The sequence below is a fragment of the Saccopteryx bilineata genome, chromosome 2 (genome assembly GCF_036850765.1).
Source record: "Saccopteryx bilineata isolate mSacBil1 chromosome 2, mSacBil1_pri_phased_curated, whole genome shotgun sequence".
Taxonomy (NCBI): domain Eukaryota; kingdom Metazoa; phylum Chordata; class Mammalia; order Chiroptera; family Emballonuridae; genus Saccopteryx; species Saccopteryx bilineata.
The window spans coordinates 102,110,653-102,135,532 of record NC_089491.1 but is presented as its reverse complement, the minus strand read 5'-3'; the positions used below and the strand labels follow the sequence as shown (position 1 = coordinate 102,135,532).

At 47.9% G+C, this 24,880-nt stretch overlaps 1 protein-coding gene across 1 annotated transcript; it reads right to left on the bottom strand.

Annotated features, from left to right (window-relative positions):
- Positions 1 to 5,468: 5,468 nt before the first annotated feature.
- Positions 5,469 to 11,876, bottom strand: LOC136322285 (NUT family member 2G-like). Its single transcript, XM_066254376.1, is given in 8 exon segments — positions 5,469 to 6,278; positions 6,787 to 6,903; positions 7,308 to 7,591; positions 8,028 to 8,060; positions 8,063 to 8,166; positions 8,666 to 8,794; positions 9,152 to 9,869; positions 11,861 to 11,876. Coding segments are annotated over 8 exon segments (2,211 nt in total).
- Positions 11,877 to 24,880: the final 13,004 nt, after the last annotated feature.

The following is a 24,880-nucleotide window of genomic DNA, read 5'->3' as shown; positions in this document are numbered from 1 at the left end:
AAGCCGAAGACCGGGCACATGCCGCTCCCAGAGGGTTCAAGGAGTGAAGGGTTTCCAGCAGGAGTTGATGTTGACCCTGATGAGTGAGGCTGGCCCATGGCGTTCTGCATTTATGCTGTCATACATGAGAGGAAACTCTTCTAGTTCCTTGGAGCCATATCCACCCCCATGGCCCCCAACTCCTGCCTCAGCCCCATCTGTCATCCTTTCTTCAACAATGCTTTTGTGGCAGGATGCTTACAGGACTGACGTGAGTGACAGACAACTGTTGCTACTCCCAGCAGGGTTGGGCAGGTCAGAAGGCCCTGGGAGCCCTTGTCAGTGGTGGGAAGGGCAACGTCCTTCTTGGCTGGTTCTGACAAGCTGCCACTCTCCCCCGAGTGACTTACCGTAATTGCTAACAGATAGCTGCTGTCATAAATCCAAACTCTTACATAACTGACAGCTGACCATTATTTCCTGTATCTACTGGGGGTCTCATGGTTTGGTCCCCCTCCTCTCTTACCCCCACACTGCCTGTCTGCACTTTTGCACCCCCACATTTCCCTCCCCATGTGGGCTTCTTGGGATGGCTCTCTTCAAGTCCTCCCTCCTGGTGTTCTCAGTCACGGTCTTGGAAACCGTGGGAGTGTGGGGAGAGGGGCCTGTACAGGGACATTGTTTCTCCAGCTGCTAGCTCACCCCCGCCCCCAGCCAAGCCCAACGCAAGCAGGAAGGCAGCCACGGGCTGGGTTAGCTGGAAAGAAGGGGTGGGGAGAACACGAGTGCCACTGCTGGCTGAATGGAGTGGTAACAATGGCTCCGGAGCCCCAGTGTGGGGGCCTCGGGTGCGGCCTGAGCCAATGCTGCTGCTCACCAGGCAAAGATTCGTGAAGAAGGTGGCACCTCTGGTATGAGCAGTGAGTGTGTCTCACGGGTTGTGTGTGCTGTCATCTCCCAGGCAGGGGCACTGTGGGTCCTGGCTATTTCTCTTCCCTCTCAGACATCACTGACCAGGGTCATACTTTGTTCCCACCTGGATAACTTGGCTGCATTTGGTGGCTAGGCAAAGGGGCAAAGGGAGGGGCAGAGCCTCAGACTGACATTAGATGAAACAAACTTTAGACAGTTTTGGGCATAGACCTGGTCATATTGAATAAAGGCATTCGGAATAAAGGCCACATTGTTCAAATTCAAGCTTATTTTTGAAATATTATAAAGCAAAACTCGTTAAAGACTGTGAGGAGACTAAAGAGGCTGGTTGCCCCAGTGGGGTGTGGGAGAGGGTGTGCATGAGGGGCATGGTGTCCCGGAGTGGGAGCTGGCAGGAGGCCCAGGGGCCACGTGTGGGCAGGTGGACATCTCAGGGTCTCCCATGGCTGACTGGTGTGGGCAGCTCTTTGCCTGACATCTCGGGCCTTGGCGATATAAAGGTCTCTAGGCCTTCTCTCTAGTCAGCTGTGCGTGAGCAGACTTTCTAATGTAGGAATGTGGCCATGTGACTAGAGATGCCTGAATCAGGGGCCACTGCTGCAGGCAGCTTGAGATTTGGGAACCTGCTTTGGAGTGGGTGAAGCAGAAAATGGAGGGATGATGGAGTGAGTCCATTGGGGGGATGTTCTGGGATAATCTACACAATCCAAAATGGCAGGCTTCTCTGTCTGTGGGAAATCAGCAACTGCCTGATGTCACTCTGATGACTTTAGGTACAAATAAGTGCAGATTATGGAGTCCCTGTTCAGATAGAGGGATCGTGGAGTTGGGGCTGATTGGGTAGGCTCTGTAGAGTTGGCCATATATTGACACTGACCTACTGCAATGGGCTGTTGTAAGTCATTCATTTCTTTCTTCCTTCATTCATTTTTCTTGACTCTCTAATATATGTCAGGGAAGAGTTTAAGTGTTCTAAAAATATCAATAAAATCTATCTCATTTGATTTGTTATTTAAGGTCACTGTTCCTTGTTGATTTCACTGGGGAACAAAACTTTTGTTGCATCCACAAAAACACTTGTTCTTACCTAACTCGAGTGTGCTGATCTCAAATCTGACATTAGTTTTTCTCTTTAAGCTACAGGATTTTTGCAATTCAAGATTTTAGGTTTTCATCTTATTGTAAAATTTTCAACATTTAGTTTAACATAAGGAAGTAGAATGTCTTCTTGGGCATCATCTTTGTGAAAATATAATAATTTATATAATTCAATAAATACACTAATACACTAAAAGTTACGATTTTGTCAGAATTTGTCTACAATTTTAAAGTAGCGTATATTAAAACACTTATTTTAATCATAGAATTTGCACAAAACTTATTTAAATTCTATTCAGGCAAAAATTTGCGTTTGTAGCTCTTGCGTTTGTGTACTTGTCGAAGACAATTTCTTTTGATGCTCCAGCAGTAGTCTGCTCATCACTAACAGCTCCAAGATTTTCGGGAAACTTATCAAGGTGACTGTTCAGGAAGTGAATCTTAATAATCATGTTATATCCAATGTCGCAGAAAGCCAACAGCATCCTTTGAACCAGAAGTTCATAGTTTTCTGCTTTTTTGTTGCCAAGGAAGTTCTTTGTAACTGCCACAAAAGACTGCCATGCTTCTTTCTCCTCCTTATTCATATTCCTGGCAATTCTTCATCACGTATGAGGGTTTGAATTTGAGGTCCATTGAATACACCTATTTTTATCTTCTCATAAGACAAGGCAGCAAGAGCAGAAATAATATGTTGAAAGCATTCACTTTCTCTATTTAAAGCCTGAACAAACTGCTTCATTAAGCCAAGTTTGATGTGAAGTGGGGGAAAATGATCCTGTCTTGATTAACTACAGGTTCATTCATAATATTTTGCATCCCTACTTCCAGAGCTTCACGTTTTGGCCACTCCTTCTGTGTCCAGTGTTTCTTCCAAGCTCGGCTGTCCCACAAACACAGAAAGCAAGGATATTTTGTGAAACCTTTCTGTTGTTCTAGCAGGAAATTTATCATTTTAAGATCCACACAAATGATCCAGTTATGCTCCTCATACTTCAGAAAGTTGAGGACAATTTTTATGTCATTATAATCTTCTCGCAGATTAGTTGAATAACCAATTGGAACTACTGCATAAACATTACTGTTGTGTAGGAGAACATATTTCAGACTCCATTTAGAGCTGTCAAGAAATAGCCGCCATTCTGTTGGACTGTAAGTGGTAACACCTAGCTGGCTGAGAAGACTACTGATATCATGACAGTAAACAAAGTGTTTGTCTTTGGAAAAAATGTCCACAAAAATTTGTTAACACTTCCTGAAATGGGATACTTTAGCTGACTGGTGAAGTACATTCTTTTCTTGAAGCCTGGAGGCTAATAACTCAGCTGCTTTCTTTGATAAGCCCAAATCTCTACCAAGTCATTCAATTTGGTTTGGCTAAACTGCCGAGGGGTTAATGATTTCTTGGCATCCGAAGAAGACCCTTCAAATTCTACAACCATTTCCTCATGCATCTTATCAAAATACACTTGTTCTTCTAAGGACTTTCTTCGTCTTTAGCAGAAATGAAACCATTGAAAACTGGAACCGGGAGTGTCTCAGAGTGTGGGATAGGTCATATTGCTGAAGGAATATTAGGATATGTGATCATATGCCGTTTTTTTCTTGCCAATTCCCTTTGTATGGCTCAGACAGAAATAACAGTCACTGCTGTGGTTGTTAGGTTCATGCCAAACCATGGGAATACCAAAAGGCATTCCTTTGCATTTTCCTTTTGTTCAGTCACAAAGCATTTCCTCACAATTATGACACACAATATGAGGAGCCCAATTCTTGTCTTGATCGCCAAGGGGAGGTTGAAAATAGGCAATATATGCACGTGTCATAAATGATGAAATATTGTGCCTTTGATGTTGAAGTGTGTAACAGCCACATATATAACAGAAGGTGTCAGGACTATTCTTAAATTTACGCCTACTCGAAGAAGACGTGATTCAATCTTAAAACAAAATAAGAGGGTGTTTTTATCAGATAATAATTTTTTACATTTAAAAACACTACAATTATGTAAAATTAATGTCTGTAAAACATTAATTGCCTTGTGGTTATGTTCAATCCAAGAGTCGTTGCCCTTTAGCTCCAATTTAAAATCCAATGCATTCCATTAACTGTAACAAGAAGAAATTAAAATTGCATAAAAACTAGAGGATGCACCAAAAAACAGATTTCAGATTTGGAATCAGCGATGCAGATATATATAGAAACAGTTCTAAAACCTCATGCAACAGAAAATGAAAAATATAAATTGTTCCCCAGTGTTTTCTGTCTGGATAATCTACCCACTGATGTCAATGGCGTGTTAAAGTCCCCAATGATTACTGTATTTTGCTTTATATATGTAAGTGCTCCTACATTCAGGACATACATGTTTACAAGGGTTATCTACTTTGTATATTGTTCCCTTTATCATTATGAAATGCCCTTCCTTGTCTCATGATAACCTTTATGAAGTCTATTTTGTCTGATATAAATATTGGTATCCCAGCTTTTTGGGGGGAGTTTCTATTTGCATAAAATATCATTTTCCATCCCTTTACTTTCAGTTTGTGTGTGTCGTTACATCTGAAGTGAGTTTCTTGTTGACAGCATATATAAGGGTTTTGTTTTCTGATCCATTCAGCCACCCTACTTCTTTTGATTGGAACATTTAAACCATTTACATTTAAACATATTATGGATACATATGTAGTTATTGTCACTGTATTATTCATATTTATGATTTTCCCTCCTTTTATTCTTAAAGAAATCCTCTTACAGTATTACATTTCTTGTAATACTGGTGTGGTGGTGATGAACTCCTTTAGGTTTTTCTTGTCTGGAAAGCTCTTTATCTATCTTTTGATTCTAAACAATAGCCTTGCTGGGTATTATAGTCTTGGTAGAGCTGAGGATTTCTAAGCATTGTTAATCTACTGCTTCTGGGACACAGGATGAAGAGAGAGAAGCTTTCTGAAGGCAAGAACTGATTCCAGTTTATTCTAGAAAACTGGTTAATGGCCCAGAGAACTGAGAGTCTCAAAAGAAGCTCCCCATGCCTGGAGGGAGTAGGGTGATGGGAGGAGTCCCTGGAGATTAAAGAATTGGCTTCTCCTAGGAGCAATTGGAAGGGGTTCCTTTCAATCTGAACATAGATGATTGGAGGGTCACCTGTGGATCCATAGCACCCGTGACCTCCCACAGTTTTGCTTCCTCTCAGGTTCTCTCTCCTTGAAGCAGCTCACACCCAAGTACAGAGACTGTCCACCAGAGCATTTCTCAATAAAACCCTCTTTATTCATAATTTACTCATAATTCCCCTGAGGTGCTGTTTCTACCCGCCCCCCGTACCTGGGCCCACCCCACCCTCACTATCCTGCCCTCCCTCCTGGTCGCCCATCTCCCTATGTCAGTAGAACAGCCAGGATCAGCCCTGGGCTGTGGAGGATCCCTTGGCTCCTCTGGGGACAGCCAGGTCCCATCTACTCTGGGCCCTCTGGGGGGCTGGCACAGTTTCCATACTGGCTGCAGGGCCGCTTCCTCCAACTCCCTGTGACAGAGTCACACTTTCTCTTCTGAGGCTGTGAGGAGCGAACCAGCCCCAGAGCCAAGGCTGGCTTCACGGAGACCCCGAAGTTGGCCCCTGGGAGTGGGGTATCCTCGCTGTGGGCTGGGCCTCCACCCAGAGCGTGCTTCCTGGACTTGGAGGCTGCAGAGGCAGCTCGGCTAAGGCTTAGTGTTTGAAAGAACTGGCACTGGGCAGCTCCACGGGGCCCCCGACCTCCAGGGCAGGCAAGGCCCGAGGCAGGGACAGGACTCAGGGAGAGCCCACAGGGCAGCAGGTTGTTAGGAGAGCCCAAGAGGAAGGCCAAGCTGGGGAGATCCTCCTCATCCTCACTGGACCAGTCCACTGGCCCGCGAGTTTTCCCAACGAGAGTGGTCCCTCTGGGAATGGAGTCACCCCTGGGTCCCAGTCCAGAGTAAGTGTGCTTGTGACCCTGGGGAGCAGAGGTGGGGCATCGAGCTCGGTTCTCATGTCCTGAAGGGACACCAAAGGCTTTGGGCCTGGATGGGTGGGTGTCTGCCTGACCGTGCCTTTTACGGTCTTTTAAGTCAGCCTCTGGTGAGCAGGCTTTGTCATTGGTCCCCAGCAGGGGGTCATGGTCATGCATCTGGGCATCTTGTTCAGCTGCAGACTCAGGAGAACTTGAGTCCAATTGGGGTGCCCTGTGACTTTGGGGTGCCTGCACACCTTCCTCCTCCTTCAAGGCCTGGAGTCGCTTCTCTATCAGCTGGGAAGAAGAGGAGACAGTGACCGACTCCGCGCATGCGTGTGACAGGAATAGGAGTGTGGGTAATGGGACAATGGCATTGGGGGGAGGTGGGCAGGGGATGATACCACAACTCAAATCCAAAACACACATGTGCCCATCCTGCCATTCTTCGCACCATATTCCCAGCTTTCTGTCCTTCCCTCCCCTCTGGGCTCCCACCCTCTCCTTCTATCACCTTCTTCCTGCTATAGCCCTCTCCTTGTCATCCTGCACTGCACCCACTGCAGAGCTGGCCCCTCACATGCCATACCTACAGCCAGGGTGGGTGGACAGAGTCATGTGGATCCCTGTCTTGGGTTTGCACTGCCCTGGTTTACCAGGACGCTCTCTCCCATGGCTCAACTGTGGCCCCCAATCCCTGATCTATCTGGAGTCCCTCCATCCAACTCATTTGAGGCCCTTTCTTCCTTAGGTTCACCTGGCACCCCCCCCCATCTTCCTAAAGTCCCTCCATCCCCTAGCTCACCTGGGCAAGACTGAGTGCTTCTTCCTGCTCCAACTCCTCTTTTAAGGCCAAGAGATGCAGCTGTGCTCTTGGGGAATTGAGTTGTGCCAGGAACTGGGGGTGAATGACTGCCTCCACCTGCGACAGAAGGAAGGCCTGTGAGCAGCCTCAGCAGGGAGTCACCTGTGAGTCAGCGGGACTTGGAGGAAAAGTGGAAAAACAAGGACCCACACCAACCTCTTGCACAGGTGGGTGTTTTATACCATCATGATTGTCAGCTACAAGCATACATACACACACACACAAGGAACACACACATATACCAACACATAAAGGCACACCCATGTGCACGCAGCACACACCATTCACTATACTCCTGCACAGCACACACACATGCACACACACACTCACACCCACACAGGCACCCAGCTCAGGAGCAAAGAATGGAGCTTAATTCCATTGGTTTGGACAGAACCCAAGTCTGGGAGCTCGAGTGCCACCCTCTGGAATCCTGCAGACCACGGGGCTCTGAGCCAGCCCACCTTGGTGAGGAAGTCTTCCTGGGAACACAGCTTTTCCATGTAGCTCCAGAGACCTGGGTCTGAGTAGGTCCCATCCTCTTCCTGCTGCGACTCCTTTCTGTCCTCGTCCCACTCTCCGCCTGGCTCCCCGGGGGCTGAGTGGGCCGGCCCCACCAGCTCGTCCATGATGTCCATATATTCTTTCACGGCCTCAGGGGGGATCTCCGTGGGTGCCTTGGTCTCCCGGGGTTGCTGGTGTCTTTGGGCGGGTTGGGTCCTGGGTACAGCCTTCCTGGGCATGCATGCTGGAGCAGAGAGGGAAGAGGAGGGAGTGAGAGAGGTTAACGCTTCTGCCTCCTGAGCATGTGGCAGTGAGGGCAGTGTTTGGGGGGTATTAACATGGGTGCAGTCAGGTCAGGACCACTGAAGCTGTGTGACCGTGTGAGGGGAGAGGAAAGAGGGGAGCACGCAAGACACTGAGGAAGGACATGCAGAGCCACCGATTCTCCAAGGGGCCCCTTCCACCCTGCTCCCTTTGACAGGGAGCTGGGAGAGCAGTTAAGAGAGTTGACCAGGTCCAGACCCCATGGTGACAAGGGGCACTGAGGCCCTGCCTCTCATGGCTGTTGCAGCTGAAAGACCAAAGCCCCTTCAAGGAAAAGGACCAATGAGGGGACAGTGGCCTGCTCTAAGCCCCTGCTGCTCTTGGCCACGGGCTCCTGTGGGATTGTCCTGCCGTACCTGGCTGTGGGCCCACCACTGGGGCTGGGGACCCCAAGGATCAGGTCTCGATGGGGCTGGAGGAGGCGGGTCTTGTGTCCCCTTCGTCCACTGCAACTTCTGAATCTGCATCTCCTCTTCTGCCTCAAACTCCATGAACCTGGGGGTGAGGGAGTCACAGGCTGTGCTGAGGAGGAGGCTTCCCAGAGCCCAGCACAGGCAGCGGCCCATGGAGGAACAAGAGAGCAAGTGCCTTGGCCATCAGGGTCCGGACAGGGGGCCGGCTGGGGGAGCTCATTCCCTGCACAGCCCCGCTGGCTGGAGTCGGACCCCACTGGACTGGGCACATTCACTTCAGCCTGTCCTGAGCCTTCAGGTCCAGCCAAGGATGGGTCAAGATCAGGGGAGGGTGGAGATCCCGGGGGAGGTAGGACAGAAGAACCCACACTCTGAAGGTGAGGGAGAGGCTTCTGGGGGGAGAAGGCCTCTAGGCCTGTGGGGACGTGGTACTGACCAACACCCCTCCTTGCTACATCCTCTCTGATGAGCCCCGCCACAGCTGGACCCTGCCCGGCAGCCAGCCCTCAGTCCACACTGTGCTCAGTGCCCCTCCCCCACCACACACACATTCAGCTCTCAGGCCCAGAAACCTGACTCACTTTTCTGCCATCTCGTAATAGATCATCCGGTCAAAGTTGCTTTTACTCTGCCATTCCTGCATGGCCTGGCCTAGTCCCTCCTTCAAAGTCATGGTGGGCTTCCGGCGGGACAGGGACCGGAGCACTGGGCTGTAATACCTCAGGGTCAGTCATGGTCTGCAGCCTGGCGTCCACCCCCTGGCCCCCCATTTCGGTGGAGCACACGAACTCCTTGCCCCCACAGCATGACTGAGTGCCGCAGGTGAGGGAGGGGCAGCTGTGTGTGCAGGACAAGCCTTCCTACCTACTGCAGTCACTCCCTCACCATCACACCAGCCCATGAACCTGGACTTTAGGCTGACCGTCCACTCACACCCTGCAGCTGGGACTCCATCCTCAGCCCTTGCTGCCAGCATCCCAGGACACGCCAGCCTGTGCGTCCACCCCACATTCCTCTTCCATGTGCAAAGCCCAGCTGAGCCCCGGTGCCCTGCCTGGTGCACTCACATGAAGAAGCAGGACAGAGCCTCTGCATCAGGACTCTGGGGAAGGTGCCTCCGGGCCAGGGCCTTGAAGCGCTGCCAACGTCGGAAGTTTTTGTATACACTATTGTCGTTACCGGAGTCATCCACTGTGGCCTTGGCCAGGGAGGTGGCCAGGCCACCCTCCCTGGAAGCCCCATGTGGCCGTGGCCCAGTGTTCACCAGGGAGGTGGTGGGGGCCAGCTGGGCGGCTGGTGGTGGAGCTTGAGGAGGAAGGCCAGGACTCAAGCTGCCCTTGCTGGCTGGGGTGGCCCCAAACGCTGAGGTGGGCATAATCGTCTCCACTGCAGAAGCTTCCAAGAAGAGGGGTGCAGGACATGCAGCACCCCCACTGAAGACCCCTGGGGCACTCCAGTTGAGGGGGTCCTGAGTCAGGACAAAGGCCTGAAACTGAGGGAGCTGTGGTCGTGCATTTTCTGACCCAACCTGGAGAACGATGTTGCGAGCCCCAGTCCCAATGGGGCCGTGACCAGCATCTCCTGACACCAGGGAAGTCCCGGGCAAAGCCGGCAGCACCAGGGGGCCACCAGGAGAGAATGATGGGATCATGAGGGGTGGCAAGTGCTGTTCCCGAGGTGGCTGGTGTGTAGGACCACTAATCTGCAGGGGAAACGGCAGTGCCACGAAAGAGGTCATGGAGGCACCGGGGTTCCTGGTCACATCCGCTCCCAGCACTGCAGATGCTGTTGAGATAAAGGAAAGTGGGGAATGGACTAGGAGAATCAGCAAACAGGACTGAGGTGCTCTGGGTCCCCTGTAGCCACTGGGGAATCAGTGGTGAGTCTCAACAGGTCAGGGCCATTTGGATGGGGACACTGTGGAGTTCACAAATATCCTCAAGTCACTGTCACACTCTTGACCTCCGGTTGAGAACCAGTCCCCTGGAGAGCTTGCTGCTCCTTCACTAAGGCTCCCTGACCGCTGTCTGCGGGGATAAGCAGCCCAGCCAGCACTGACTCTGAGAGCCTCCCAGAAGGTTCCCTGGCACCCGACCCTGCCAGCCTCAGAGGCTGTCACCCACGACATGGCTCTGTGGGAAACCACCCCAGGCAGACACACTAGAGTTCAAGACCTTCCCCTAGGAAAGTTCTAGGCACCCCAAGGGCCTTTGTGAACAGTGTCTGAAATGGTAGGGCCCCTTCTCCTTCTCATTCTTCCTTTTGTGTTGTGGTCTCGCACAAGAACAAAAAAAGCACTGGAGTGTATCTCTCCACTAGAAGGCACCAGAATCCTGATACAGCCCCTCACACACCACCCAGCATGCACATGCATGTCCGAACCAACAACAGCAAACACTTAACACGGGCCAGGTTCTGCAACTCAGGCCCCAGCACTCAGACTAATGGCCACCTCAGGGGTTCTGTTCCCAGGAGAGGGGTCTGTGAAGTTGGTCTTGTGTCTCTTAGATGCTGTCATGTCACAGCCAGCATGGCAGCGGGGAATTGGAAAGGGGCTGGGGAATGGAGGGCTGTTAGTAGAGGTTTCCAGAAAGTTCCATAGCTGCTGTCGTGTTAGATTGGTTGTGGGACTGCAGATTCTCCATAGTCTGTTCCCACCCACCTCCCAGCAATGGAAAGTGAAGGCGCAGTAAGAACCAGGTGCGAACCCAGTGTCAGTGGGACGAAGGTGTCTGGAATACACCCCTGCTCAGAGGGCTCATGCAGACCCTAGTCCAGGAGACCAGCTACACACCACGTGCCCTAATCACTCAGGACAGGTGTCCTTGGGCGTGTGCTAATGAGACAGAAGATCGTCTCCCTGCTCCTGTGCCGCTCCCCTGGCCCCCTTTGAAGAGGAATCCTCCTTCACAGCGTTTTAAGGGAAAACCAGCCCTGCTGCACACGTGTTCTGCCTGTGAAGGAGTGACAGAGGATATGGCAAACCCTTCATCTCAAGGGTGAGAGGCAGGGCAGAGGGGACACCCTGAGATACAGGACGAGAGGAAGTAGGTCAGAGAACTGAGTTGCCAGAGGGGAACAATTCAGGACAAGTCAGGGAATCAGCAGAGCCCTGTGCTGGTGGAAGTTACCTGGCTGCCCTGCCCTGTCCAAGACCAGCAGCTCCCTGGACCCAGAGGAGTGAGCTCTGGGCTGGGAGCAGTGAAGAAGCTCTGGCGGCAGCAGCTGGAGTCTGTCCAACCTCCCCTCAGGGAGGACATTTCATTGTAGCCTTGGCCACAGACAGCCCCCTAGACAACTTTCTGGCCAAGACCACCCCTCCTCACTGCCTCCATTAGCTCTAGCGTACTCAGTTCAGATCCCACAGGAGGATATTGTGGGCAACTGCAGGTGCCTGAAGAGCAGGACACAGCACTAGGCTCTCCCGAGACCCTTCCTGTGCTACCACGTGACATAACCCTCTACTCCCAACACACATATGTCCACGTGGCTAGTCTCCCCTCTAGAAAGAACCACATATCTGCTGACATTCTCTCTCCATCCCCAGGCATTTCCCGAGTCATCCTGATCTTCCTCTTAGGAGCCCTTCTGTTCAGTGTGGTCACAGGTATCCATTGCCTCCCAGCCTTCCTGGGTGACAGGTTCTTGGAGATCCAGTCCTCTTCTTCCTCTACTTCAGTCCTAATTGTTTCTCCAGTGGAAGTGCCACATATTAACCCCAGGTTTGAGGGACAGCTCAGTCTCTAAACACACCTCTCTTTTAGCTATGGGCTTACCTCCTTCTAAAGCCATCCTGCAGGCTCAAGCGCTGACCACAGCTGCCTAGTAGCCTCCACAATGAGAAAATTCAGGTCTAGAACCCAGGGAGTGACCTGCTCCAACAGATGCTCAGCATCCAGTGAGAAGGGAAGAGTTTGAATTTAAACAGCGGAATGTAGGACTCTGGACATTCTGCAGTGGGGGAGGGGCAGAGGGTGGGTGGGGTGGTGACATCACATGGAGGGCTCTGGCAGGTAGGCAAGAACCATAGTTCCTTTCAAGTATTAAGTGGCAGCATGATTGGTGTGTGCCTCTTTAGTCAATTTATGTATTGGTTTTCTGGATTCACAGTTCAAATGCTTTACTTGATGTTCCCTTTTTATTTCAGTTCTTGATTCATCAACCTATGTTTGGGTCCCTCAACCAGCTTCCTATTGGGCTCTTGGCTTTTACTTCAACACAGGCTACACTTTCTGAACACAATCAGAACATACAGCCTGAAAAATAATGGGTGCTTACAGCCACACGGAGTCCAGTATTTGAAACTGGGACTGACTCAGCAGACGCAACATGTTTGTTGCTGAGTGCACACCACTCCTTAGCAAACAGTCCTGTGGCCCCAGGTGCTGTCCAGTGCTGGAGGCTGTGCCATCCACAGCCAGCCGACCTTACGGATGATCCCCTTTGCTCCAGTCCATCAGGGGCGGGCTCTGCAGTCCGCACGGCCAAGACCAGAAATCGCTACCTTTTGTTTCTCAGAGTACTATGGTTGTTGTTCAATGTTTAATTTTTTAAACCTTTTGAGTGATTTTAATGTAATGTTTTAGACAAGTAATGCCTTTGCTTAGTTCACAGTCAAATTGTACTTAATGGGAAATGCAAAATGTGGTGATGAGTCTCTCTCCTTTCCCCTCCCCTGTCAGCACAGTCTCCTTAAACCCAGGATGCCAGTCTTAGCTGTTTCCTTTAAAATTATCCAGCGGTGTACTATGCAACTAAAGCAAAAGCACACTATTTTTATCTTTAGAAATGCTTTCAGCTTTTACCTCTGGTTAAAAGTTAGTATTTATCCCAATATATTTATTTTATGTGTAATATTATTTATATATACTATAATATAATGATTGTCTTTATATTGAAAACATGGCTTCTGTATTTATTTCTGGAGGCTAGATTCTAGGCAAGAAGTCCTATAGTCCCTTAAAATGCATGAAGTACATGAAAGAATAAGTAGCCAGATTTAGTAATTAATGGATGCCCAACAGAATTTGAATTTCAGATACACATATTTATTATTGTTTTAGGTGAGAGGAGAGGAGATAGTGGGGTGGTCTCTTTCCTGGCCCCTGACTAGGATCCACCTGGCAACCCCATCTCAAGATGACACTCAAATCAATCGAGCTGTTTTGAGTTCCTAAGGCTGACGTGCTCTTACCAACCGAGCCATCCTCGGTGCCAAGGGTCATACTAGAACCAATGGAGCCACTGGCTGCATGAGGAGAAGAGAGTTAGAAGGGAGAAAGGGAGGGGGAGAGAAGCATATGGTCACTTCTCCTGTGTGCCCTGACCAGGGATCAAATCTGGGATGTTCACACTCTGGGTCAATGCTCTATCCACTAATCCACTGGCTAGGGCCCACAGTGAATTAGTTTTACTCTTGCAAGTGACCAGAAAGAGGATCTGATGATCTCAGTTTCTTTGGAAAGTATGACAAACTCAAGTCAGTAAGCTGAGTCCTCTAATGTTATATATATTACAATATTATATATTATTGTGTGTGTGTGTGTATATATATATATATACATATATATATATATATATATAATATTGCAATATAATACAAAAAAAGGAGGGAGTGGAGAATGAAATTGTTCCCACAATACCTACTATGCCAACGGAAACTGTCCCAGTCAAGTCTTGATCAACGTTATAAAATAACTTCGCAAAAGAAACATATATGAATCAATATTTATTGAAAAATCTTTATATACAAAAAGAATCCACTAAGAAAAATATTCTAGTACAGTAGTGTGCTTGGGAAAACTCTAGGAAGAGTCAGGAGTAAGTATCACTCTCAGTATTTATCCATCGCTGGTCTGCCAAAACTTTTGTGCTGGTTTGTGAAAGAGGTAACCACCCTGATGTATGAAGATTATAGTCTATAATCACTGGGTTCAAGGGTTTCTCAGGTCTAAAATTCTTTGCCAGAATTGTTTAATGGGACACCTAAACTCTGTAGGAGGAAGGATCTACTATTTTTAGAAACCAGGGAAATGCATCCAAAGGGCACGAGGAACCTGCCCCAATATAAGGACATGTGCTACTGTAGGTAGATCTCCCCAAACTCTTGCACTAGGGTGATATCTAAGAGCACGGACTGCTCTTGTGCAAGTGCTCCTATCATGGTTGCTGGTCTGAAGGAGGGACGAGGGCCGGTGGCGGAGGTTCCTAAAGAGGAGGATGCCTGGCAGGTTCACAAGTTCTCACCCTCCACCTCTTTCCTCTCCTGCAAGGTCATCCTGGTTGTAGGGACCTAGCGCTAGGACACACGCGCACCCCCTGGGGGTGGGGCTCTGTCCTGCAGTGGCTCCCATTGTCTGTTGGACAGTCGGTTGGCCCAGGCAACACGCATGCGCTGTTGGGGAGCAGGGTGCTCACTGGGCATCCTGGCTGGGCATGGTTCTGGCATGACTGCCTCCAGAGTCCGCTACGTGAACAGGGAGGTGAGGGAAACACTCGGATTTCTCACCGCCCAGGCGGCCCCACTCTTCACTGTTGTTCCACTCTGACTGTGTTCCTCCCAAGTCTGTGTTCAGGTCCTTGCAGCTCACTTCCGGTGGTGTATACACCAGGCAATGGGCGGTGCTGGACTTGGCTAGTTGGGGAGGGGCAAGGCTGACGGTGCCAGGAACGTCTGAGCAGTGGGGTGGGGTCTCTGTGTCCACATGCAGGTTGGCGGGTTGTGGGTGTTTGCGAGCAAGGGGAGGTCGTGCCCGTGGTTTGTGCGGGGTAAAGATCGTGTTGTATTTGGAGGGTGTTGTGCTGCATTGCATGCAAACTCCAGGATTTGCCATCGGTATTTGGGGGGTATTTTCCTGTCTCCCTACCCCTCCCTGAATGTGGAGTTTTGCTGATGGCCGATTTGGAAGGATGATCTGCACGTGCACAGGGCAGTGTTAGGAGAGGTGCTTGTACTACTACTGCTTGGGTGTGTGATGCATTTGCTTGGTATTTGGGGAATGTAGGAGGATCACCGTGTGTTCAGGGTGTGTTGTAGGGTTATGTGTATTTATTTTTGTGATTTTTCAGGGGTGGTCTGTGCCAGTGTTACAGGACTGGTGGGTGTTGTATACGCAGGGGAGATGTGGTGTTCGTGTGGTTTGATGTGGTGTTTGTGTGATTGGGTATGTATTCTGCGAAATGGAAAAATTAATACTGTATGAGCATTTGGGAGTGTGGGGTTGTGTAGCTGCAGGTAGTGTAGCATTATGTGTGTGTATGTATATGGGACATAGGGTATAGGGTGATGTGTTGGCAAATATATAGCGTACTGGGTAATTGTAGGTATTTGGGGAGCTTGTGGAGAGTTGTGTGTGTATTGACTTGGTGTGTATATTCAAGAGCAATGGCTGTATAGGGGAATATTTGCTGGAGCTAAGTGTCTAAATATTTCATAAGGGGGTTATTAGGCTTATGTATTTTGAGAAGTGAATAATGTGTGTATCTGGTGGAGAGATGGGTTTCTATATTTGTACAAAGGAGTGGGAAACTTATATTTATATGTATCAGAGGTGTGTTATGTGGTGATCTGTTAGTATTTGTGGAGGTGAACACTGACTCATCAGCTAGGGACAATTTGATATTTAGAAGTTGTTTCATATATAGAGTTCTGGAGATATTTCTATGTGTTTTGTGCATGTATACTGGTTTGTGGGTATATCTACTACAGGTGCAGGAATTATCAAAGTTTGTTCATAGGGTATGGGATTAGGAGTATTAAAAGTGTGTCTCTTTGGAGAATTCTAAAGTATTTCTACGTGTATTTGGTAGTAGGTAGTAAGAAGTAGTCTGTCAGTATATTAAGGGTGAGAGTAGAATATATATATATATATGGTGTCCTTTTGTTATATACTGGAAAGGTGAGGTGATGAGGTTGTATTCTGGAGAGGTGGCATAAGGTATGGTGTTTGAGGGACCTCTATATTCAGGGGTTGGGATATTTGCAAGTATGTATGTGTCTATAGGTATATGAGATTTGTACATATATTAGAGTTAAGAGATTGTGTTTTGTGTTTTGCGTGTATCTAAACACATGGGCTATATATTCATGAGTGGTTTGTGGGTATTTGTATTTGGGATTTGTGAGTGTATCAGGAGGCTTAGGGTCTTGTTTGTATCTGTTCCAGAATGGAATGCTTGCCGAGTTTGGTCATTTTCCTTGAATGTGTCTTCTCAGTGTTTGTGCAGTGAATGTTTATATATTTGATAAGTATAGGTGTTGTGGCTTTGTATGCATTTGAGTTCCTGGAGCATCTGGGGTGTGTGTTCTAGGGGATGTGAGAGCTCACTATGTGGAAAACCGAGACTGTAGGTTGTGTGTGTATGTGTGTCTGTTCAGGAATTATGGAGTGTGTATATTTTAGGGCTGTGGGATTTCACATGGATCTTTTTCTGGGTGGCACATGAGACAATTGTGTAGTTGGTTTTAGAGAGCCTTTGTGTGTAGGTATTCAGTGTGTACACCTGGGCAGTACACTGGTTGCCCATGTTGTTTGTGTATACATAGTTAGAGGTGTAGCAGCTGAATATTCAGAGTAATTAGGGTTTTGTCTGTAAAAATTTAGGTAGTAAGAGGTATTCTATCAGCATATTCATTGAGGGCGAGGGTTGAAATGTTCATGTGTGTTCATACACATACATTCTTTTTAGTTTTAATATATGGGGTGGGTTGAGGGACCTACCCAGTATGTAAATGCATTGTGTGCACATAATCACGTGAAAGGGGTAGATGCACTGGAACTGGCTGCTGCTAGCTTGTGATAGTCAATGGCACCTCTCTCTCCTGGGTCCTGTGTTCAGTGACATGGGTAGATAGTTCAAAATTAGTCATGCTAGGACTATTTATACCAGGTACACACCACAAATGAAGTTTTTCCTGCATTCCCTGAGAGTGTTATTTAGCATTCACCGGCACACCATTAGTGCAAGAATATCAGGCATCAGGAGGTACATGTATGAGAAGCTCTATGTGAATTGTGAGTGGGGCAACTGGGGCTGTGGGCTCTTGTTGGTCTGCAAGAACCCTGGTCTTTCTGAATCATTACATTGCTCTGAGTCAGGTCAGCCCATTCTTTAGGGTCAAAGAATTCTCACAAATGTTGGTGATTTCCGGCCCCTCTTCATGCAGATGGGTTCGGGGTGTCTGTACCTTAGGAAGGAGGTCACTTTTTAATCACTTGAATTGTTCTGGCATTGGGCCCCCAGGAGGGTGGGCCTGGCAGACAGAGAGCTGTGCAGAGCAGAGCTGTCAGGTATATTATTGGTGTGACAGGCAGCAGCCGGGCAGTGTCGGGGCTTCCTGGATAGGACATCAGATGGCCAAGTGTTCTCCCAGACAAACTCCCTAAGAATTAGTTGGGAAGCTATAGGTGCTGCTGACTTTTCTGGGGTGTGGTGAGGGAACAAGGATACCCTTCCAGTGGGGTCCAGGTTGTGAAAGTCTACAGAGCCTTGTGTCCCTCAGACCAACTGCCCAGGGTGGGGGAGTGTGTTGGGTGTCAGGCTGGTCAGTGGTATCACTGGTTCTCAACCTATCTCCATGGAAACCTGGATCCTTTGGGATAGGAAGGACTTTAGGGGTCAGTAAAGTGAGAGGAATGGATGTAGGGAGGCTTGACCCTGAGGAGAGCAGGCAGCTGAGACCTGGAGAGGCGGGAGTCCCACTCTGAGGAGACATGGCTCTGATGTTCCTGGCACCTGTACACATGCCCTCCTTTGTTTTCTGAAGGCTCGGATGCTTCCAGCCCTGAGGGATGCTCTTCTCAGCCTCATGTTCTACTGAAAGGATGTCTGGTCCCTCTTTTCTCTATTTCATGTTGTTCTGAAGTCCAACCAGAGGAAACCACGTGATCAGTATAGCCACCAGTTGACCCCACAGATGCCTCTAACCTTCCTTAGTCCCTTCCAAGAATTTCTCTGCCTTCCTTCTTTATATTGAGTCTCCTGGTCTTCTGTCTCTCTCAGGGTGAGTCCTTCTGCCAACAGAATGTGCCAACTCACTTGCTTGAATGCCCCAGTAACTATTTCTCTGAGAACTAAAGGCTCCCACAACCCCTTCATCCCTGTCACATGGAGGTGACAGTGTGTTGTACCTGTCACACTGTGTGCTGCTGGCAGCATGCAACTCTGCCTGCTTTTACATTTTAAAGAATTGTATGGGTTTAAATAAAAATAGGATAACATTTATAAAAGGTATATGTTTTGAGTTTGTTATTTTGATCTGTTTGGTTTGGTTTTGAAATGGGAGGTCATGGATGCCGGGTTTTAGGGGGGAGGAACAGGAGTATCTCAGTGTCTTGAATCAGCAACGAAAGTCCCTCTTCAGGAGGAATGAATGGAAATTGCTGGAATAGCTGAGGTTGGACAGAGCTGGTTGCTCTGGGTCTAATTTTTTTGAAGTATATATATATATCATTCCCCTATCCATGGTTAGAAGAAATTTTTTACTCTTTCTTGTTAAAATATGTGGTCTACCGGAAAGTTCTGTCCATTTTTGGAATAAAACAAAATACAAATTTTTCTTACCGTCAATAAACTTTATTAAATAATATAATAGCCATTATTATTAATGATTTCTTGCCAGCGTGAGGGCAATTTGTATATCCCATTTTTGAAAAAGGTTTTATCTTTTTTTTTCTCTTTTAAATTTATTTAATTTATTCATTTTAGATAGGGAAGAGAGAGGGAGAGAGAGAGAGAGAGACAGAGAAGGGGAGGAGGAGCAGGAAGCATCAACTCCCATATGTGCCTTGACCAGGCAAGCCCAGGGTTTCGAACCAGCGACCTCAGCATTTCCAGGTCGATGCTTTATTCACTGCGCTACCACAGGTCAGGCAGGTTTTATCTTTTGATGTGAAAAATTGAACCAGTGCTTGTTTGATATCTTCTTCATTTTTGAATTTTTTGCCCTTCAAAAAATTTTGTAAGGACAAAAACAATTGATAGTTGGAGAAACTAAGTCCGGGGAATATGGTGGATGCGACAGAATTTCCCAGCCTAGTTCTGCAATTTTTTTGACGAGTCCCCACAGCAGCATGTGGCCTGGCATTATCATGATGCAGTATGATGTTCTTCCTATTGAACATGGCCAGCCTCTTTTCTTGGACTGCTGTCTTTAAATTATCCAGTTGCTGACAATACTTCTTTGAATTGAGCTTTTCGTTCAGTTTTAAAAGCTTATAATGTATTGGTCTTCGAATGTCCCACCATATACACAATATTCTCTTATTCAGAGTCAAATTTGGTTTAGAGGTGGAAGGGCTAGGTTTTCCGAGTTCACAATATGCCCTTTTCCTTACGATGTTTTCATAGGTAACCCACTTTTCATCCCCAGTTATCATCCGGTTCAAGAAGGGCTCGATTTGTTCCGAGTAAGCAGAGATGTGCATATGACGACTCAATCATCCAAATTCTTCTGACTTAATTCATGTGGCACCCATCTTGAATATTTCCACACTAATCCTATCTTCCGAATATAGTCCGAAATGGTTTGCTGAGCTGAATTAAGCCTTTCTGCAATCTTTGATGTTGTCAGAAAAGGATCTTGCTCCAACATGGTCTTAACAACATCATCGTCGATCAAAGATGGTCACCCAGAACGTGGCTTATCAGAAAGGTCGAAATCACCTGGTTCGAATTTTTTGAACCATCTTCTGCATGTTCTATCAGAAACTGTACCTTCACCAAACACTTTCAATAAATTTCTACATGCTTCTGTAGCATTTCTTCCTTGTTGAAATTTGTATAAAATTACAGTGGCGTGAATGAACTTTATCAGTAGCCATGGGTACACTATCGCTTCACACATAAGACTAACGTGAATCAACTTTGTTTTAGTTAATTTGGTACGTCAGTATGTATACATTAAGTGATAAAAATAGAGAGGCACACATGCACCGAATCAACGTGCTTACGTATCGAAACTTGTTGTGATAGAAACGGACAGAACTTTCCGGTGGATCTGATAGTTGGAAAAATTTTTCAATTACAGTTGACATTCAATATTATATTAGTTTCAAGTGTACAGCATGGTGATTAGACATTTATATAATCTGACATCATACATAGTTCTTACTAATATTATTGATTGTATTCATTTTGCTGGACTTTACATCCCTGTGACTGTTTTAATAACTGGCGCTTTGAATTTCTTAATCCCTTCCCCTTTTTCACTCTTCCCCTCAACCCCCTCCCATCTGGCAACCACCAAAATATTCTCTGTCTCTATGAGCTTGTTTCTGTTTATTTTGTTTTTTAGGTCCACATATAAGTGAAATCATATGGTATTTGTCTTTCACAGTCTGACATATTTTACTTAACATAATGCCCTCTAAGTTCTTTCATGTTGTCACAAATGACAGGATTTCATTGTTTTTTATTGGGAGGGTGAATAATATTAATATTCTACTGTATGTAGTAAAACATCTTCTTTATCCATTTGTCCATTGATGGACACTAAGTTTGCTTCCATATCTCAGCTATTGTAAATAATGCTGTAATGAAGATAGAGGTGTCTTTCTGAATTAGTGTTCCGGGTTTCTTCAGATAAATACCCAGAAGTGGAATTGCTAGGTCCTTCTTTGTTTGTTGGAATAGCTTTTGTTTTAAAGTGTATTTTGTCTGATTTAACTATTGCTACCCTACTTTTTTTTCCTTATTCCTTTTGTAGGAAATACCTTTTTCCATCCCTTTACTTTCAATCTGTGTCTGTCTTTCTGTCTGAGGTGGGACTCTTATAGACAGCATGCATATGCAAGGGTCTTGTTTTCTTATCCATTTAGCCACCCCATGTTTTTAAATCGGAGCTTTTAATTTATTTACTTTTAAAGAAACTATTGCTAATTATATAGTTATTGCTATTTTATTTATATTTATATTCCTTTTTTTTCCTCCTTCTTCTTTTTGAAGAACTCCCTTGAACATTTCTTGTCCTGCTGGTGTGACAGTGATTAGCTCCTTCAGGTGTGCGCTTTGTGAAGCTAAGTGGGTGGTGCTCTGCTGTGGTCTGAAGCTGATCACTGGGTGTGTTTGTCCTGAGGCCTCTTAGGCTGGGCTCTGCTGTTGACGAAGGTCAGCTGCTGTCTGTGCCTGGCCTGTGGCCTCCTGGTAGGAGCTACAGAGTGATTTGTAATTGGTGGCTGCCCGTGCTAGGCGTGTGGCAGGGGCCCCACTGGAATTCATGCTGGCTGCCGGTCGGCAGACCTCCTGGGAGTTCTCAGCAGAGTGTAGCAGGCCGGGCGGGCTGCTGCTGAAAGAGGGTCCGGTAGTGCGTGAGTGGGCGTGACCATCTCAGGGCTGCCAGCTCAGGGGGTGCAGTGTTTGCCAGTGGAATGCAGATTCAGGTTTGGCCCCTGCCTGTGCCTATAGGTGGTGAGAGAGGAGGCTCAACTCGAGCAGTCCTGGCTGCCCCTCCCACGCTCTTGCCCTGAAATGAAGCCACGCAATTTAGTTTCTCCCCAGGTGTTCCTGCTGCCTTTGATCTGCTGCCCCTTCTCTGGAGCTGCGGGCAAATGTTTGGGAGAGTTTGTGTACAGGCCCTTTATGAGGATGACTGGCTTCCCAGCAGCCCTGGTCTCACCCGGATGGAGTTCTGACTGATTTTTGCAGCCTAGTGTTGTGGGGACGCCTCCTCCTGGCTCCGGTGCTCTGGGATGCGGAGCCTGTTGTGGGGCCGGGCCCTTGCTCCTCAGGGGCCTCTGCAGCAGAGCTAGCCTTCCTGTTTCCTAATCGGAGCACGTGGGTGCCTGTTTCCTTCTCCACTCCTCTCACCAGCCTCCACATGGCGCTTCCGTGTGGGAGCTTCACTCAGCTGGTCTCAGGTGGTTCCCCAGGGTGACTGTTCTGTACTTGAGTGTAATTTTGACATGGTTGTGGGAGGAAGCGAGCACAGCGTTCACCTGCTTTGCCATTCTGACCGAAAGTCTGCTCTCGGGTTTCTCGTACAAAACAGAAACATGAGCAGGTATATAAAACTCTCCAGCTACGGTTTTTCCCGTTGTACCAACAGGAATTTCTCACAAGAGTTGCCTATATTTTGTTTCCATTTTTTAACCCCCAGTCAGTTCCCAGCCCCCCTAACTGGGCCTCCCACCCCCACCTCCACCCCCACCCGCCACTGCAACATCCCTGGCGGGGCAGCTCGCGCCCACGGCCTCGCGACTCTCAGCAGCGTCCTGCACAGATGCGCAGCCTCCGGTGTGAAGCCTGCCCCACCGGGCTCCGTCACGCCTTCCCCTGGTCCCTGCCTGCTCTTTAACCACCTTCATACCTTTGCAGGCTCACCCCCCAGGTCCGATCATCAAATATGAGCGTTTCTGTACATTTCCGTGTTAGGCAAGCTCATGGATACTTTTATGGTCAGCATCATTTTAAGTGAGGTTTTGGTTACTTGCAGCTATTTTACACTGTTCTGGCTTCATTTAGCATTGAATTAGCAACTATACACTTATCAATATCGCTGTGCTAGACTAATCCTCAGAGTTTTAGATTCATAAAGTTTTAGAGACTGACTTGGAATCATACATAGTTACCTTGAAAATTCTTTTAACTCAGTATGCCTGAAGGCCACACTGTAATTGTCCCCTTACACCCAGCAGTCTCCTCCACCCTCTACTTCAGCAAGGTGTGTCCATGTCTAATGAGTTGTGTAGATGGAGACCTTGTCGCCACCCTTGTTACCTCCTTTTCCTTTGCCATCTTAGCCGGTCCTTCATTAGGACACCGGGCACGTAGACACAGAGATCTCCAGGCCCGGCATTCACCCTCCTGGTGCTCCCTTCCCCTGGAGTGCGGGTGGGACTGTCTTGCATCTAACAAGTAGAATCAACAGAAGTCACTTCTGAGAGTTGGTCACAGAGATGCAGAGACTTCCACTTGTTCCCTTCGCAGTCTTCACAGCCTGTTTGCTGCACTGAAGCACATGGCCCGTTGTGAGCAGCCTGCGTGGCAAGGATGTCTCTTGTCACCAGCCAGAAAGTCTGTGAGGATCTGCCAGCAACCACATGAGGGACGTGCGAAGCTGACCCTTCCCAAAGCATGCCTGAGATGATGGCAGTCCTGGCTGCCACCTGGACTGATGCTTGTGACAGGCAGTGAGCTGGAGACGCCAGCAGAGCCACACCTAGCTCCTGACCCGTAGGCACCCCAAGATTGTCACTGGTGGCTATAAGTCACTCAGTTTGGGGGGGACATTTTATACAGTACAAGTAATATGAACCTTTACTGACTTTTTCTTCTACTTCCTGTAAACACATTACAGTTGTCTTGGGGTGGGGGCTTGTTTAAAATATACACATTTGAGCCTGGCCTGTGGTGGCGCAGTGGATAAAGTGTCGACCTGGAATGCTGAGTCGCTGGTTCGAAACCCCAGGCTTGCCTGGTCAAGGCAATATGGGAGTTGATGCTTCCTGTCCCTCACCCCTTCTCTCTCTCTCTCTCCCATCTCTAAAATGAATAAATAAAATCTTTTAAAAATAGTTTATATATATATATATACACACACACACATTTGATGCCACCCTCTGGCTCCAATTGTTGAGCCTAGAACGGAGCACTGGGATCTATCTATCTTGTAACAAGCATTCTGGAGCTGCTGATGGTGGTTCAAGGCGCAAGCACTGAGACATTCTGTGCAGATACCCCGGGACCTGTCTACATAGTTCTCAGTCATTGTCACAGGGTGCTGAAGGTAGAGGTCAGCTTTAGGCATGGCCCTTGAGTCTATGTCTGGAGGAATTCCTCAGTGAAAGTATTGTGCCACTTGTTGTGGCTTTCAAAGGAGGCTGCAACAGTATCTATCTCCGGTCCCACGTGCTCTTCAGCAAGATAAAGTCCACACTCTCATCATTCAGAGGCTCAGCCTAATTCCCGCCCTTGAATCTGCTCCAGCCTCATGACTCACTTTGTGACCGACAGAGTGTGGTGAAAGGGAAACTGACCTCCGTGGTGAGGCCACCAAAGCCCTGCCTGTTACCAGTTCTTTGGGATCCTAGCTCTACGGGAAGGCAGTCCCCACATGGGAAGCTTGATTATCCCAAGACCACCGTGCTGGGGAACATGAGTATAGACTCTAGATGACAATCCCTGCTCAGCTGTCACAACAGTCATGTGAGTGAGCCGTCATGAGTGGCCAGCCCATCAAACTCCTGGGGAATATACTCTGGCCTTGTCAGAATCCCTCTGCTCCCAAATCCCTGAATTATAAATCCTGAGTAAGCCTGACCTGTGGTGGCACAGTGCATAAAGTGTCGACCTGGGAACGCTGAGGTCGCCGGTTCAAAACCCTGGGCTTGCCTGGTCAAGGCACATATGAGAGTTGATCCTTTCTGCTCTTCTCTCTCTCTCTCTCTCTCTCTCTCTCTCTCTCTAAAAAAACAAAAACTGAATAAAGTTAAAAATAAAATATTAAAAAAAACCCTGAGTAAAAATGTTCTAAGCAGCCAGGTTGACGTGCTGTGTACCCAGCCATGGAACATGCGCACCCTGGAAGTGCAGGTCCAAAACCACGTCCTCCGCCCTCAGCATAATGAGTCAAATCGTGGAGAGAAGGAATTATAATCAAATAATAAAGTGATCGTGACTTTCTGGGGACCATGTTCAAGGAGCTAAGGTACAGAGGGAGCTGAGCCTGGAGGAGGAAGGCTCTGCCCAGCGTCTGAGCTGGGGTCTGCAGGGAGGGCGAAGCTCTACCTTTCCAGCCATGGGCAGTGCACCCAGCGTGGCGGCAAAGCCCGAGAATGGCAGCGACACATCCAGGGAGA